Source organism: Geotrypetes seraphini, chromosome 2 (genome assembly GCF_902459505.1).
Source record: "Geotrypetes seraphini chromosome 2, aGeoSer1.1, whole genome shotgun sequence".
Classification (NCBI taxonomy): domain Eukaryota; kingdom Metazoa; phylum Chordata; class Amphibia; order Gymnophiona; family Dermophiidae; genus Geotrypetes; species Geotrypetes seraphini.
The window spans coordinates 400,514,658-400,532,229 of NC_047085.1; the positions used below are offsets into that span (position 1 = coordinate 400,514,658).

Consider the following 17,572-nt stretch of genomic DNA (forward strand, 5'->3'; position numbering starts at 1 on the left):
AATAGAGTGGCTTCATGTGGAATTGTCAACACGTACACGTGAAAGATGTATCATTGTTACTTCCACATGCAACATTTAAACATGAAAGCTGCTGAGTCTGTGCTATTCATCTTTGCAATGTGAATATTTGTAAAGTGGCTGATCTAACTACACATGATGGGAAATACTCTTGCACTCCTGCATGCATTTCGGAAAAGCTGTGTTACCAAATTCTAAAATACCAGGGAATCAATTTTGATTATTATATTCTATGTAACATGAGCTCCATATTTTCTAAGGTACACCAAACAACTGAATGCACAAGAACAAATGCACAGACCTAAATAAAAGAAAAAAAGGATTAAACTCTACTTCAGAACTGTTCAGAATCTGCTACTTGCAAACATCTACAGATCAGAGCGACACAAAGATTTCTAGAAAAGTGCCCAAATCCATTTACAGAAATTCCAAAATTTATTGTGTGTGTGCAAATCACAGCAAATCCAATGGGAATCTGCTTTGCTTAGTTCAGTTCCATGCCTGTCTATGCGCTCTTATCATCCTTGCTCTAAATACCTACCCCCTCTTTTACTAAAGTGCGCCAACCTATTAGTGCACGCTAATTGATTTAGCGCACGCTAAATACTAACACGTGAATATTAGTCTATGAACGTGTTAGCGTTTAGCACGCGCTAAATTGATTAGCATGTGCTAATCGGTTAGAGTACCTTAGCAGTATTCTTTATATTCTTAAGCAATCTCCAGATTCCAAGATTGCTCTATTTACAGAAAAATAAACAATTCTCCAAAATTTTCTTCACTCTCTGTTCCAGAAAATTCTATATGATAGGCCTCCCCCTTCAAAAAAAATAGAATGCACACTTCTATATCTACATATATATCATCTATATATCTATATATACAATGAGCACATACTCTGAATATCTGTAATCTTTTTCAATGAAGACGCTCCATTTGAATTTGGTATTAGGTTCAGGCAGTCTTCTGGGAGAGGATCCAGCTGGAAGAATAAAAACAGAATATAAACAGTGTATCGTGAACTTACAATAAGCCACATGGAAGGAAATCAAACTTACAAAAAAAGAAAAAAAAAAGTTCTGATCCCCAGGAGGAAAAAAAAAAGAGGTTTTTGCTCCAGAGCTACTGACTTGTTACAGTTTTGCTTTCAGCTCTAGGAGGCTGAATATAATTTTTACCTTGTGCTTCTGTACAATAAAGTTGAATTTCTGAAGGCTTTTTCTTTGCATGGCTACAGCTAATGATCCTGCACTGAAGAAGGTGTTGGCAGGATACGTATTGGAAGCAGGATGGCTATTTGTGTGATTTCTGTATGATGCATGCGAGCAAAATCAGATTCCCTTTGTATTTATTCATTCAGCTGGCCACCCCAAACTAAGCTGCTGCTGGGTGGATATTGAAACTGCAGAGTGCCATTCTACACTCCTTATTTTGATAGGATGTGTGTACAGTATTTAACTAACTCATGCAGTCTAGAAACAAAACATTTTGCAGCGGAAAGCCATAAAACACACAGCTGCTTTCATTTACAATTGTGTTCTTAGCTACAGCGTGGGCAGCAGATGTGATGCAACCTATACTTGTAGAATTTATAATATTTGTTATCGAATTGCATAGCATTTTGAAGCAACTCCATGTATTCTCAGGTTACTCTGTATGTACGTGCCAATTCCTGCTAAAAACGTAATCTGTTAACCTTTTATCAGTTCATTTCTTTTTTGTTTTGTTTTGGGTTTTTTTTTTGAGGAACAAAACTCCTTTTTTAGAGACCTGAAATGTGACTCTCTTCCAATTTGTCCATTATAAAAGTCCTTTTATTCTCTTTTTTTTTTTTTTTAATTCTTTATTGATTTTCAAATGAATGAATCACATATATGTACATTGTATAATAAGCGCAGTAAACTTTCAAATATTACTGCAACAAAGAAATTTCCCCCTCCCTTCCAGCTAATATACAAACAAATAACTCAAACCTTTATGAAACCATTCATAAAATCATAAAATTCCCTTCCCTTCCCTTACCCCCCCCCCCCCCAGGATGTGTACATTTAATAAAATAAATTAAATTATTCCTCTTTACAGTATTTAGTCAATGGCTCCCACACCTCTAAATAATATGCTCCTCAGATCTTTTTCTTGAGTGTGGTCAGAGCTTACCTCCTCATTCTTCTTTTTCCAGCCTGATAAACCAGCTGCACCAAAATCAAGCAGAGTGACATGCATCTGCGCTGCTTTACCTTACATTTATCACCACTCCTGCCCCAAATCTAAAAGCAAGTCCTAATTGTTAGGTAATGAAATTATCTTTTGCTTTCTAAACCCTTTGAAACATTGGTCACCATTGGCTGGATTGTGTTCAGGTAATTAGTGTGGATCCCTACCTGGGTACCAGCATTGACCACCTTGGTAATTGGTGGTTCATGGGGATCACTGATATTCAGGGCAAGTACCTAGATAGCTATTCAGGCAAGTTAGGATTACCATTTATGCTGTCCTAAGAGCCTAGAAAAACAGGGCAGCAGGAATTTATCAATAGACTTTTATTTATATATTTAGCCCATCCTCCCAAAGGAGCCCAGAACAGGTTACAAGAGTACATTCATAGTACAGTTAGGACATACTTAGGTGAGAAATACAGATTCTACAGCATTTGCAGTATAGACAAAGGGGTTTGATTACAGTATAGACATAACATGCAGACATATAATACCGACTTAGTGGGCATAGGGTGCACATTCAGTGCATTAAAAATAGACTTAACATGTTTTTACATGGGACTTTCCCTTACGCTAAACATGTATTTAATACAGCAGTAAAACGAGGCATTTAAAAAATATTTACAGATCGTGCACTAGTGTTGTCAGTACATAGCAACTGCAAATAAAGCAGGAACACTTTAGGGCCTGAGTCTATAAATGGCGCCAAACGGCACCTAGTTCCTAGACACAGCTCTGTGCGGTTGCCAATCAACTGAAAGGTGCCTGTTATAGAATTGTGCCTACCAGTGCCTAATGACTTAGGTTTCAGTAATATAGGCCACGGTTTTCCTGGTCTAGTTTACTGGCACCTAACACAGGCATCTACCAGCACCACACCTACTTTTCAGGTAGGGGCCTGCTGGCGCAGGTAGGCACCATGCTGAGTTCTGCATGGAACTCTTAATTGCTAATTTAAACCTGTTTTTGGATTGGTTTAAAACTAGCATAATCAATTATCCTGTCAATTAAGCCAATTAAACAATTTTGGAATCCATGCACAATTCAGCTAGGCATCGTTAGATGCCACTTATAGAATCAGGCCCTTACTGCTGCCCATTTAGGAAGCAGTAAGAGTCAGATTTTATAAATGACACCTACATTATGTGCGCTGTCAATCAACTGCTAGATGGGCATCCCTCCTGCCATCTTTCAATTTAAAAGGATGGGGGTGCAGCGGATGTTTGGGGGTTGTCAGGGGGTTGTTGGGGGAGGCAGCAGCGGCAAAAGGGAGTGGGCATTTCTCCTGCCATTTTTCAATTTAAAGATACGGCAACAGAGTGGGCACAGTGGGGAATGTCAGCAGCAGGAGGGAATGGGCATCCCTCCTATCTAACGGGGGGCATCGAATGGCCCTCGAAGGATCGGGGGTCCTTTTTTCTAATTTGTGTGTGTAGGGATTCTGAGCTGTCAAGCCTTTCATTCCTGTCAGTGCCTGAGCCAATCAGCACTCAGGCACTGACTGGAAAGTAAGGCTACAATAGCTCAGACCCTGTTGGAAAAATTTGCCTGCAAATGTTGCACAATGAGGTTACAGAATCACCCAGCGATGATAGCGATTTTTCCCAGAGTGCTCGTTTAAATATTAATGAGCTCATTTTACTACCATTTTAATAGTAATGACCTCATTATACTACATTTCTATGGCAGAATCAGAGTCTGCTAGGAAGCTCAGAAAAGACCACGGTGAGCTGTTCTGATAATCTGCCAGTAAAATACTAGAACGCTAAACCAGCTGGAACAGGTTTAGCGACCGTCGTTAAAACACGGTATGTTTTAAGAATCTGATTCTAGCCCTAAGTGTATAACCCTTGATGGAGACTTCCCCAACTCTCGTAAGGGTGTGCAACTCCTGTTTTTACCGCAGCTTAGTTTGGACCCTCTTTATTAAAAAAAATCTTTCCTTCTTGATTGTAGTTTGCGTTTGGCTTTTTACTTTTCCATTTTCCAGACTTTTGCATCTCCTATTTGTTTGTTTAACTCCTACCTCAGCCTTTTCTCCGCCTCTGGACTGCCCCAATTCTCATCTAATAGCGCAGGAGTGGTCTATGCCGATACCCAGCAGTATTATACAGTTAACTGTGGTTTAATACCAGCAGGATGTCCTGCCCTGTTAAATCCCAATGAATATCAACCCTGTCATTTTCAAGTCCTGGGGAGTCATGAAGCAGAGTTATTCAAAAAATGTGGTGGTTGAGTATTTTTACACGAGTCATTTTGTGAAGAGAGGGGAGGGGTGGAGGGGTGGAATGGTCATGCTTTTTTGTTTTCACAGCTGGGTGCATACACTATTAAGTCCAGTTAGAAAGATTGCTTTTCCGTTGCATTTTACAAGTTCTCCTTTCCCAAGCTTTTTTTTCCCTTTTTAACCTGTATGATGGATTTCAAATGTTTTCGTTTCAGATTCAGAAAGAATCCAACTGCTTAATCTTTTCTCACCTCTTGGACAAGATTTCCTCCCTAAGTAGCAACCTAGGGGGTTTCTAATTGGTTTTGCATGTGCAGGGTAAAGTTTAGAGTCACTTTTCTGTGGACTGTACGAGAGCACTGATATTAATTAAAAGCGGAGACTTTTATTTCATTTGATGTGCTCTCTGTGAAAACACAACGTACCGCTGTTGAAAGTTTATCCTAGGCATTTTTTGATTAAAGAAGGAGTCCCACTCACACCTTCAAACCGAAGCACTCCAAACCAATGTTTATAACAGTTGTGGGGTGGCCTTTGAGAACATTCAGCACAAAGCAACCGGGCTGATAACGAAGTCAAACACCAAGAGCACTTCCAAGGGGGAAAAAAAAAGATCTTCTAAATGGATTTTTTGGTTTGTCTTCAAAACCAACAGTTGCATGCAGGAATTTCCTGTGCCATGCTCAGGTTAATACAAAAATATGCTCTCCAATAGCACGTTCTTTTCTCACTAGCTCCCCTTCTCAAACTAGAGGAGGTTCTAGTGGAGCAGATATATTTTGGGTATCATATCTCAAGAGGCAGTTTCATGTGTCGGTCTTTCGGAGGGTGTTGACATATTTTCTTAGAAGAGCTGAGAGGCAAAAGTCGAAAGGGGAAAACGTGTGTTCTGTTCTGTGAATGACTGGCGCTCCACGAAATCTGGGTTTCCCTACTCGCTCCACAGTCACTGTTTTGTTACACTTATTATTCTGCTGATAATAGGACATGCAAAACAGCCTTTTGCCCTATTGACTTGCACTGGCCAAAAACAACAGAGGGAAAGGAGTTATGTTTGAAAAACTGCAAAGTGTTTATGAATTCTAATCTTCAGCACATGAATAAATACATCTGACAAACTGCAGAGTACCTAACAAGAGCCTTTCCTGACCTTCCTAATTTGAGTGTGATTGCGCACGCAGCGTTTTAGAAAGCAATGCTGATCTTTGCCAAGGCTTTAAACTTGCGGTTCCGCTGCTTGCCCTTGTTTGTGAATCTCAAGTGTTAGCTAATATGTTTTAATTGGCCCATTAATCACATATATAAAAAGCACTTTGATGGAGGAATGTATCCTTAAATCATAGTAAGTGATGAGTGAAAAGATTCCTTTTTTTTCTCTCATTGCCTGGAATTTTGGGGCCTACTTACTAATTCTTAGGTATTTCACTTGGGGGTTTAATATGTCACTGTGTTAATTTCTAACATGGTTGATAACCAATGTAATTACAGTACCGGTATGTGCATTTCCAGAGGTAATAGCTAACTACCGGTACATTCTGTATTAGTAGTTATGCTGTTACTGAGACCTTTGACCCATGCTATTTTTAAAAATGGCGCCTAAATTTATTTTTATTTATTAAGCTCCTTTATGAAGAGATTCACCCAAGGCGGTAGACAGCAGTTACAGTTTAACAAATTTGTAAAGGAAAGAACCAAATATAAACATAAATACAATACATGAAGTAAACTTGGAAACAGCCAATTGAAACCTACTAATAGGAATTACATGAAACAGTATTAAAAATATACACCTTTAACAGCACTGAAATTCAAATAACAAGAGATATAATATGATGTCAGCATAATACTAATGAAACACTTAGGCCCTCTTTTACTAAGGTGCGCTAACTGATTAGCGCCCGCTAATCGAATTAGCACGCGCTAATATATGCATGTTAGTCTATGGACGTGTTAGCATTTAGCGTGTGCTAATTTGATTAGCGGGTGCTAATCAGTTAGCGCACCTTAGTAAAAGAGGGGGCTAGGCCCTCTTTTACTAAGCCGCAGTAGAGGTTTCTACCATGGCCCAGGGTGCTAAATGCTCCGACGCTCATAGAGCAGAGTTGGAGCATTTAGCGCTCTGGGCCATGGTAGAAACTTCTACCGCAACTTTGTAAAGGGTGGGGGGTATAATAAGCATGCATTAGAACATTCCAATAACATAGATATGATGTTAATGCTTTTCTGAAATATAGCTTACCATGAAGCCAAGGGGCCAAGTGCAGATATAGAGATGGGAACAAAGTCAGTTGAGATAAATACGAGGGTGGTTTGAAAAGTCTGGTAAAAAAGCAAGTTAAACAACTTAGTCTCCATTGAGGGCTATACACATAGGGGGGAAATTCTAGAAATGGCGCCTATATTGGTAAGCATCCTACCGGTGCCTAAATTAAGTAACAAACGTCGTATAGCCCTTTATTTGGCATTGTTTCAAGAAGCAATATGTGTCTTCTAAGGCTTTTGTGGGACATCTGCATCTTCTAATGCTTGTTACTTGGCACCATTGCTCTCGTTCAACATCAAGTTATGTAAAGCATCCATTTCACCATCTGCCAATTAAAGGGTTAAAATGGCAAAAATTGGCACTATTAAAGTACCTACCAGCACCTAAATAATGCCAGAATCGTGCCTACATAGGAGCTACAGGCCACCAAACACCACTATGGGCTTGGCTAATGCTTGAAGTGGCATTAGGTGGCCTTAAACGCCTATATAGGCGTGAGTCACAGCATAGATAGGCACTGGAAATGTAGACCTGGCAAATCCTAGCCTATATTTCTGGTGCCTATCATGTGTGGAGGCATGATTCTCTATAGGCGCTATCACATGATTGATATGCAATCGGCGGCTACTTTTTAGGTGGCTGCTGATATCGGCAGCCTATAGAAAATCTAGGCCTTAGGGCCAGATTCTCTAAATGGTACTGTTAGCGGCATCCACTTAGAAAAGTGGTGCCGATCGCTTGTCAATCACACAATTGTGCCATTTAGAGAATCACGGTCAAATCAAAAGTGGGCACTGGAAATGTAGGCCTACAATTCCAGCGCCTGTTTTCAATGAGAATTGTATCCATAGAGGCATCTATTGGTTTCTACATCCATGTACAGTGTACACCATGCCTACTTTATGGATAGGAGTTGGACACCATCATTTGTAGGCACTTGCAACATTACCTACATTTCTTTATTAGTTTTTAATTGGTTTTAAATGACACAGTCAATTACAGCACTGTTTGGCATCAATTAAAACAATTAAGTTAAGCAGCAGTAGGGTGCCTTACCACTGCCTAACTTATAGCGCACTATAGAGAATTTGGGACGTAGTCCAGTGGGTTTCCAGTTTTTTCATAAGCTAGTTTTCCTACGATATGAAAAAAAACTGGTGGAGACAACATTGTTTAACTTGCTTTTCTACCAAACTTTTCAAACCACCCTCTTAGATGGGTGGCTAAACTCAAGACACGTTGTACAGATAAACAAGATCTGAAGAACTGGTCTAAATTAAAGTGTGTGTAGCAAGTTAGTCCAGGTTCAGAAAGACTGTATCATCAATCCCACTGGCTTGGGTGAAGAGCCAGTCTTTCACTTGCTTCCTGAAGTAGAGATAGTCAAGAATTTGAAGATGCACATAGATGTAGACAGAGTTGGGTAAAGCATGGATGGAGTGCACAGGAATATCCATAACGATTACTGTTGAGGTTTAAAAGCAACTATGGTTTAAATTTTGCAAATACCGTGGGTTAAAGTTTAGCTGGCTGGTAAACAAGGACCTGATTTACCAAGGCTTTTCTCCACAGAATGGAGAAAATCTCTTAATAGTATTTATGGAAGAAACACTTAGTAAATCAGGTCAATAGTAAAGACTATTGTAATTATTATTACTGTGGTATTGTTAACTGCTTAATACTTTTGTCATAGCGTTATATCAAGAACAATAAATCCAATCAAATCCAATTCAATCCACATATGCCAGGGGTGTCCAATGTCGGTCCTCGAGGGCCGCAATCCAGTCGGGTTTTCAGGATTTCCTCAATGAATATGCATTGAAAGCAGTGCATGCAAATAGATCTCATGCATATTCATTGGGGAAATCCAGAAAACCCGACTGGACTGCGGCCCTCGAGGACCGACATTGGACACCCCTGCCATATGCCATGTTTTATCAACTGAATCTTCTAATATTTTAGATATTACTCTACTGGGCTCAATAAAGCTTAAACAACAATTTGGACCATACATAGTATTCTTACAAGAGGAACATTATTCAATGATCCATTCATCTGTGTCTTTTATACTTTTTTCATTCTTATGCAACTTTATGTGATGTGATAAGCGAAGGTCTTGCATTTTTTGCACATATTTTTAAAATACACACTTATCTCCTCATTTTATAACCTTGCACCCACATTTTTGTCCTGTCTGCACAAATTTGCTCATACAGGTTATAGAATTTGCACATGTGTGCAACTTAATTAAATAATGAGCTAATTAGTGCTAATAATTGACTTACATAAGAAAATAAGAGTTGCCATACTGGGACAGATGAAGGTCTATCAAAGCCTGTCTGAGTGACCAATCCAGGTGACAAGTACCTGGCAAAAAGATCCCAAAAGAATAAAGCAGGTTTTATGCTGCTTAACCTAGGAATAAGCAGTGGATTTCCCCAAACCATCTCAATAAGGGCTCATGGACTTCTCTTTTAGGACTTCTTAATAATAAATTATTAGCGTTCATTTAAATTTATGTGTGGCACCAAAAAGAGGGAATGGAAATAGGTATTCCTCAAAGTTACGCATGTAATTATAGAATAAGGGGCATTCACGCCTAAAGGTATTATACCACGTTTCCATTGGTGCAAATGGTCATGTCTAAGGTTAGATGTGGCTCTCATGCATAAGCACTATTCTGTAAACCAGGGGTGTCAAAGTCCCTCCTCGAGGGCTGCAATCAAGTCGGGTTTTCAGGATTTCCCCAATGAATATGCATGAGATCTATTTGCATGCACTGCTTTCATTGTATGCTAATAGATCTCATGCATATTCATTGGAGAAATCTTGAAAACCCGACTGGATTGCGGCCCTCGAGGAGGGACTTTGACACCCCTACTGTAAACCAAGCCTAACTTTAGGCACCATTTATAGAATAGCGCTTAAGAGGGTTTTTTGGCACATGGTTTTTTTGGTGTAATATGCAAGATGCAATAATTTATACCAGTCCTATAGCTGGTGTAAATGCCTGCACATAAGTATGCACTAAAAACATGCCCACCCAGGCACACTGGAAGTTATGTGGGTGTTGACTGGCATTCAAACTAGAGCACTGAACACTGCCTAGATAAAACTAGGACAGTCTTTTTGCCGTTCTACCTTTATCCAGGTACTTGCCCACTAAAAATCACTGCTAACTAGCTAAACTCCGGCTCTATGCAGACTCTATATCCAAACCACCCTAGCACTAACCAGATAGTGTCACAGTGATCTCCCAAGATTTTCAGCAGCACTGTCTGGTTATATGCTGCTGAAAATCTGGGGGATCTCTGGGGGATCAGCCATCCAGTGTGATTTAAATATCACCCAGAAATTACAAACGTAAAGCCAGGTAGTTTCCGTTCTAAAAACATACACAAACATAAAAAATAAGCATTCTTTTAACAACTATTTTATCATAACAACCAGAGTAAGCAGAAACCCACTCGCCTTCTCTCATCCAGGAGCTGCCTAAAATCTGTTGAAAATTTTAATTTATTTTAAAAATTTATCTCCTGCCTAAGACAGAGGAAAGTGATTTGAGTCCCTTCTTACATTTCTGCACTGATTCTAAATACAAGTATAAAGCAATGTGTTCCAAAGGGAAGAAGACCACAACTTTAACTCTCAAAAGAGGACTGCAAAGAAGTTCAACCAGAGAAGAACAGACATATCAGAATATCAAGACTGAGTTGTGTGCAGGGTTTGTATTTAGAATGAATGCAGATAGTGAATGCCAATAAAAGGTGAAGTCTAGCTTTCCTTTTTAGATGAGAATGAAAAGACTTATTACACATGGGAACAAAATGAAATAAATTGGCAAAGTTTTCTTGGATCCTGTTTTCAACGTTTACCTTGTTTCCTAGGAGGGCATTTACACAGGCTTCCGACGCATCACAGATGGCGGTAAGGTCATGTCCTCCTTCCAGGGCAAGTACTATCCGTCCATTTGCCAGATGCATCAATTGCTCGATCAAGTGACCAAAACCTAACATTCAAACACATAGAAGGATAGAAAGTTCTAAGTATTTTCCCATAGACACAAAGGGGTAAAGTCAATAAATAGAAACATGACGGCAGATAAAGGCCAAATGGCCCATCTAGTCTGCCCATGGTGCTGAAATTTACTGATATTCACTGAGCATGAATTCTATAATGGCAGTTCTGCATAGAACTGCTGTTACAGGATACTAACATATATTTGCAGCTTTGCATCTAACCTTAGGCACAGGCTCTTATGCCATATCAAAGGCTGTTGACGGGAAGGCAAGAAACCCCTAATATTCTATAACCCACTAGGTAGTATAATTTTTGTTTCTGGGCAGTAAGTGTAATTTCCTAATTGCTCAAGCCTAAAGAGTATAGAAAATGCCTGTTATTTCCTTAAAACTTTGCTTTTGTGACCAGGATAGTCAATTTTTGCAATTTACCAATTAAAAACTTGAAAATGCCAAATTTTAATCTTTTCATTCTTAGAAAGTCATAAAAAGCAACATATGAATCACAATTGAAATTATACAAAAATGACCATAGAAGATTTAGAAGCAGGTAGTTTTTTGAGACTTGCAATTATATTGTAAGTCTCTTTCATGAATCAGTGCACAGATATAGGGCTCCTTTTACTAAGGTGTGCTAGCATTTTTAGCACACGCAGGATATTACCACGCGCTACACCACGCACTACGCGGCTAGAACTAACGCCAGCTCAATGCTAGCGTTAAGATCTAGTGCATGGCAATTCAGCGCACGCTATTCCGCACGTTAATGTCCTAATGCAGCTTAGTAAATAGAGCCCATAGTCTCCCATCATATTCCCTTTATATTGTCCTTAGTAGCGGCATTCAAAGCAGTATAGCCTGGAGAAAGCGCTCACCTTGCTCCTATGAGTATCTACCATGTTCTCCTTCGATGTCTCAAGATGAGCATCAAGGGCATGGACTTTGAGAGATATTCTATGGCCTATTTTACTGTAATACTTCACCAGATTCTCAACCAACTCATTGTAGTTTCTTGACCTTGTGATTGCCCAGGAAGCCCTGAACCATTGCGACAAAGCTGTTCCAAGCCGCTTTATCCTTCCTAGTTAGCTTCTTGGGAAATTCCTTGTACTCCAGGATCATCTTTACCTTTGCCTCAGACAGATTAGGGAACATGTCTTGAAGGTACTTGAAGGCTGACAACCCCTTATCTAGAGCTCTGACAAATTGTTTCATTAGGCCCAATTTGATGTGCAGTGGTGGCATCAGAACCTTCTGGGGATCCACCAGTGGTTCCCATTTGACATTGTTTCTCCCCACAGAGAACATGGTCTGGGGGGAGTGGGTAAAAGGGCCCCTAAGTTTATTCAGCTAGGAAACAATCTGGAATGTTCTGCAAAAAAAGGTAAATTTCAAAATAGCAATGTCCTGGTCACATAAGGAAAGTTTGAGGGGAATGATAGCCATTTTCTATTCTTTTGTGATATAGGCAATTAAGAAAGAACACTTATTACCCTGGAACAAAAAATAAAAATAAAATGCTTTGTCACATGTGTTATAAAATACACTAATCCACGAGTTTGCTTAACAGTTATAGACATTGTTAAGCAGGCATACCCTTAAATTCTATAAAAAGTGCTAAAAATTACACATGAAAATTGCATGCCCAATATTTGCGCACAATTTAATTGACTAATTAGCACTAATAATTAGGATTTTAACAAACAATTATTGATGCTCAATGGATGTAATTAAAATTTACACATGTAAATTTAGACACATGGTCTGTGCATAAATTTTATGCATGATTCCAGAAACCAGGCACCGCCATGGGAGGGTCATGATCAGATGAGAGGCATTCCTGTAATTTATTTATTTTAAAATTTTCTATACCATCTAAAGCCTAAACGGTTTACAAAATATTACATACGTGGAGGGGCATCATAAAAAAAAACGTCTAAGTCCCCTTTTGGCCTTAGGCCTTTAAACATTGAAAGTAGAAGCAGGGAAAATGTCCATTATCAAAAAAAACGTCCAAAAGGAGGTTTTTTTTATAATGGCTTAATAACATTATATAACATGGCTATAAAATGGCTATAACAGCTTACATTCAGCTGTTTAAATGCCCAGACCACTACTACGTCTAAACTTATACCATATAATCAACCTAAAAAAAGCCTAAGCCCCAAACGTCCAAAACAAGGGCTTTTAGGCGAAGGAGGAACCAGTCCTTCGCCTAAAAGCTGGATTCTGTAACCAATCAGTCAAAAACAACACCGGTTACAGAATCCAACCCCCCCCCCATGACATTGGGACAAGACGGAGCCCAAGCCCTCTTGCCCCGCAGCACCCCCAAACCCCCGATTATGTTCAGGGCAGGAGGGAGCCCAAGCCCTCCTGACCCGCGGCACCTCCGAACCCCCGATTATGTTCGGAGCAGGAGGGAGCCCAAGCCCTCCTGCCCTGCGGCACCCCCGAACCCCTGATTACATTCGGGACAAGAGGGAGCCCAAGCCCTCTTGCCCCGCGATCCCCAACCCCTCTGATGACATTGGGGCAAGAGGGAGCCCAAGCCCTCTTGCCCCGCGGCACCCCCAAACCCCTGATTACATTTAGGGCAGGAGGGAGCCCAAGCCCTCCTGCCCCACGGCACCCCCGAACCCCTGATTACGTTCGGGGCAAGAGGGAGCCCAAGCCCTCTTGCCCCGCAATTCCCAACCCCCCCTGATGACATTGGGGCAGGAGGGAGCCCAAGCCCTCCTGCCCCACGGCACCCCTGAACCCCTTATTATGTTCGGGGCAAGACGGAGCCCAAGCCCTCTTGCCCCGTGATCCCCAACCCCCCCAACGACATCAGGGCAAGAGGGAGCCCAAGCCCTCTTACCCTGCGGCACCCCCAACAGTATCAGGGCAGGAGGGAGCCCATGCCCTCCTGCCCCGTGATCACCAACCCCTCCCCCCCGCCGAGTCTGATCCTGCCAGGAGGAAGCCCATACCCTCCTGGCCACTCAACCCCCACCCCCTACAAGATCAAGCAGGAGGGAGCCCAACCCCTCCTGCCCGGGAGGACCCCCTACCCCCACCCCCACTAAAATAGGGGCAGGAGGGATTCCAGGCCCACTTGCCCTCAACTGAACCCGACTAAAGCACATGGACCCAACCCGGCCCATATGCTTAAGGCCCCGCCCACAGGAGGAGCCTAAGGTGAGGCCAACCTGGGCTGCGGTGCATCCTCCCATGGGGGGGAGTTGCACAGTGTGAGCGGGTGAGAGCGGCGATCTCCAGTTGGGGGGAGGGGGGGTGAGAGCGTCGATCTCCAGTTGGGGGGGGTTGCACAGTGGTAGCGGGTGTGAGCGGCGATCTCCAGTTGGGGGGAAAGGGGGGGAGAGCGGAGATCTCCAGTTGGGGGGGTTGCACAGTGGGAGCGGGTGAGAACGGCGATCTCCAGTTGGGGGGGGAGGGGGTTGAGAGCGGCGATGTCCAGTTGGGGGGGGGGGTTTGCACAGTGGGAGCGGGTGAGAGCGGCGATCTCCAGTTGGGGGGGGGGTGAGAGCGGCGATCTCCAGTTGGGGGGGTGGTTTGCACAGTGGGAGCCGGGTGAGAGCGGCGATCTCCAGTTGGTTTTTTTTTTTTTTTAAGTTGAAAGCCTGCGCTGCAGCTCCTCTCTCGATCCTGGTGCAGTTCGAGAGAGGAGCCGGTACCATTGACAGTGAGAGGCGGGGGTGAGGAAGGCCGCTGCAGCTGTGTAATTTTTTATTTTTATTTGAAAGCCACCGCGAGCAAGTGCTGACGTAAAACCCGCGCATGCGCAATCGTGTTTTCGCGACGGATCAGGGAACACGTTTTTTTTAGTGCGCATGCGCGGCCTACCATTTTATTATATTAGATGATAAACAAAATCTTTTACTCTTCCTTAGACCTCAAATTATGGAGAGTGATCATAACACCAATTTGGAGAAACAAACTAAGATATAAACAATTGTGTTTTAAGTAGTTGCCTATGTACCTCTATTATCACATTTCTTTATCTGCTCCACAAGTGAGTTCCACAATTTTACCCCTGCAGAATTTACACATGAGATTATAGAACAAGGGGGAAGGGGGGATCTGCGCCTAATTTAGGCAAAAGGATTTACACCACATTTCAGATGATTTAAATGGCCGCATCTAAAGTTAGGTGCTAAGTGTTATTCTACAAATTACACATAACTTTGAGCACCATTTATAAATTAGAACGAAGCACTATTTATTTTGGTACCAATTCTTTTAGGCACCATTTACAGAATCTAGTCTATAACATCCACACCTGCAATGTAGCTACAATTTCTGTAATGTTTGCTACCACTTAAAAAAGGCAAATAAAAAATAAAGGAGAAAAACTTCTATGTACACTATGAGAAGTAGGTGAGGTTCAAGAACCTTCCAACAGCAATAGACACCAGAAAGTCAAGAGGTAAGATCCAAAAATGTATTGAGAAATCACCAAAATAGTGTCCAAAAGGGCTATAAAAAGAGCAATGGTTTTATCTCCAAGGAGTCTACGATGCAACTCTCTCAACGAACTCGGAATCTATTTTGCAGCACTATGGAATAACAATGAACTTGACACAGAACTAGGTTTCAAATTACTGGTATGTATTTCTTTTTGCACTGTTTTTAGATTGAAAAATTAATAAAGATATACAAAAAAAAATAATAATAATTGGCTTTTGGTGAACACCACCTGCTTCGGCAGGCACACAATCTCAACACTGTATTGCCTAGCCTGTAAAATAACCTTATCTCAAGAAAGATATAGGAGCACTAGAAAAGGTTCAAAGAAGAGTGACCAAGTTGATAAAGGGGATGGAACTCCTCTCATATGAGGAAAGACTAAAAAGGTTAGGGCTTCTCAGCTTGGAAAAGAAGACAGCTGAGGGGAGATATGATTGAAGTCTACAAAATCCTGAGTAGTGTAGAACGGGTTCAAGTAGATCAATTTTTCACTTCATCAAAAATTACAGACTAGGGGACACACAATGAAGTTACAGGGCAATGCTTTTAAAACTGATAGGAGGAAATTTTTTTTTTCACTCAGAGAATAGCTGTGGTAAAAGCAGATAGTGTAGCTGGTTTTAAGAGGGGTTTGGACAATTTCCTGGAGTCCATAGTCTGTTATTGAGAAAGACATGGAGGAAGCCACTGCTTGCTCTGGATCGGTAGCATGGAATGTAGCTTCTCCTTGGGTTTTGGCCAGGTACTAGGGACCTGGATTGTCCACCATGAGAACGGGCTACTGGGCTTGATGGACCATTGGCTATTCTTATGTTCTTACATGCCTATATTGCCTACATGTAAAATAACCTCCATCCATGTTTTTGACGTATGTGAAAGGGCATTTTTGATATGATGTCTAAGTCCGAGTTTGGATGTTTTATGAAGTACATCCAAAAACTGGGTAGAGAAAATGGTCATTTTTGAAACCGCATAACATTCTTCTTATTTTTTTCAAAAATTACCTTTCTAGACATGTTCACCCTTAGTGCATTTATTTTTTGACTATTTTTGAAAAACAAAATGCACAAATGTAAAATGCACAAAACAAGCTATTTGGACATAGAAGGGGCCAGCATTTTTAGTATACTGCCAGACAGACATGCCAGCAGAGCAGTGGGACAACCTAGGGGGCACTGCAGTGAACTTCACATAAGGAGTCACCATAACTCCATTATATTGTTTGAGGAGCCCTCCAAAACTCTCTCCAAACCTACTTGACCCATCTGTCTACCACTGCAATAGCCCTTATGGCTGCAGGCATTACCTATGTCAGTACAGTACGGTTTTGGTGGGTTTTAATCTGCTCACACTTTTGAACACAAGTGTACTAGTAGAGTAAGAAATGGGTCTGGATCCCCCTTCTTGGAGTCCATTGCTACTCCAGACAGGCTACTCCAGACAGCTGCTTGCTGTTCTAATAGCACCGGCTGTATCATCTGCAGCTGTCATACAGGCATGTATGTACCGTTTCCTTTACATCTTTGGGGGTATGACGGGAGTCAGTGAACACCGGGGAGTGTGTGGGGAGGCATACTTACAACACCCCCCTCCCCCGTGGTTATCTGGTAAGTTTGGGCACTTTCTTCTTGCACTTCTTTTCAAAACCATTCTAGCTCGAAAGTGCGCCCTGGACATTTTGCAGTGATAATCAAACATTTTGCAAAATGTCCAAGTCCTACACTTGCTCTACTCCTGGCCAAAACCATGCCTCTAACAAGCCCCCTTGGAATTTAGACGAACAGCATTGAAAACCATCTACAAAATAGGTTTCAAAAATGGCAATTTGAATGTTTTGGTGATTTAAGCCTCCAAGTGCCACTTTATGTTGGTTTTTTTAGACGTTTGTTATGAAAATGAGCTCCATAGCTTATTTGTGGAGATTATTTCACATATATTAGCTAGCCACTACAATGTTGAGATTTTGTTAACTACTAAATCAGGGGGTATTCACTGAAACATAGGGCTCCTTTTACAAAGGTGCGTTAGGGCCTTAACGTGCGGAATAGCACGCTAGCCGCTACCATCTCCCCTTGAGCAGGCAGTAGTTTTTCAGGTAACGCGCACTAATCCAGTGCGTGCGCTGAAAACACTAACGCACCTTTGTAAAAGGAGCCTATAGTTCTGTATTGAGTCCATTGTTATTCCACAGGGCTGCCTCATAGACTCCTTGGAGACAAACCATTGCTCTTTTTATGGCACTGTGGGCACTATTTTGGTGATTTCTCAACACTTTTTTTGGATCTTATCTCTTGAACTTCTGTTTTTTTTCTCTGTTGGAAGGTTCTTGGATCACCCTATTTTTGTCTTTTTACTT

At 41.4% G+C, this 17,572-nt stretch overlaps 1 protein-coding gene across 1 annotated transcript in view; it reads right to left on the minus strand.

Moving 5' to 3' along the window:
- Positions 1-17,572, minus strand: part of LOC117354089 (histone deacetylase 4-like) — a 369,845-nt gene that overhangs the window by 53,321 nt on the left and 298,952 nt on the right. Inside the window, exons 7-8 of the mRNA XM_033930944.1 lie at positions 10,600-10,733; positions 916-1,000 (exon numbers count right to left, since the gene is read on the minus strand). Coding sequence (XP_033786835.1) covers positions 916-1,000; positions 10,600-10,733 — 219 coding nt within the window. The remainder of the gene's footprint in view (positions 1-915; positions 1,001-10,599; positions 10,734-17,572) is intronic.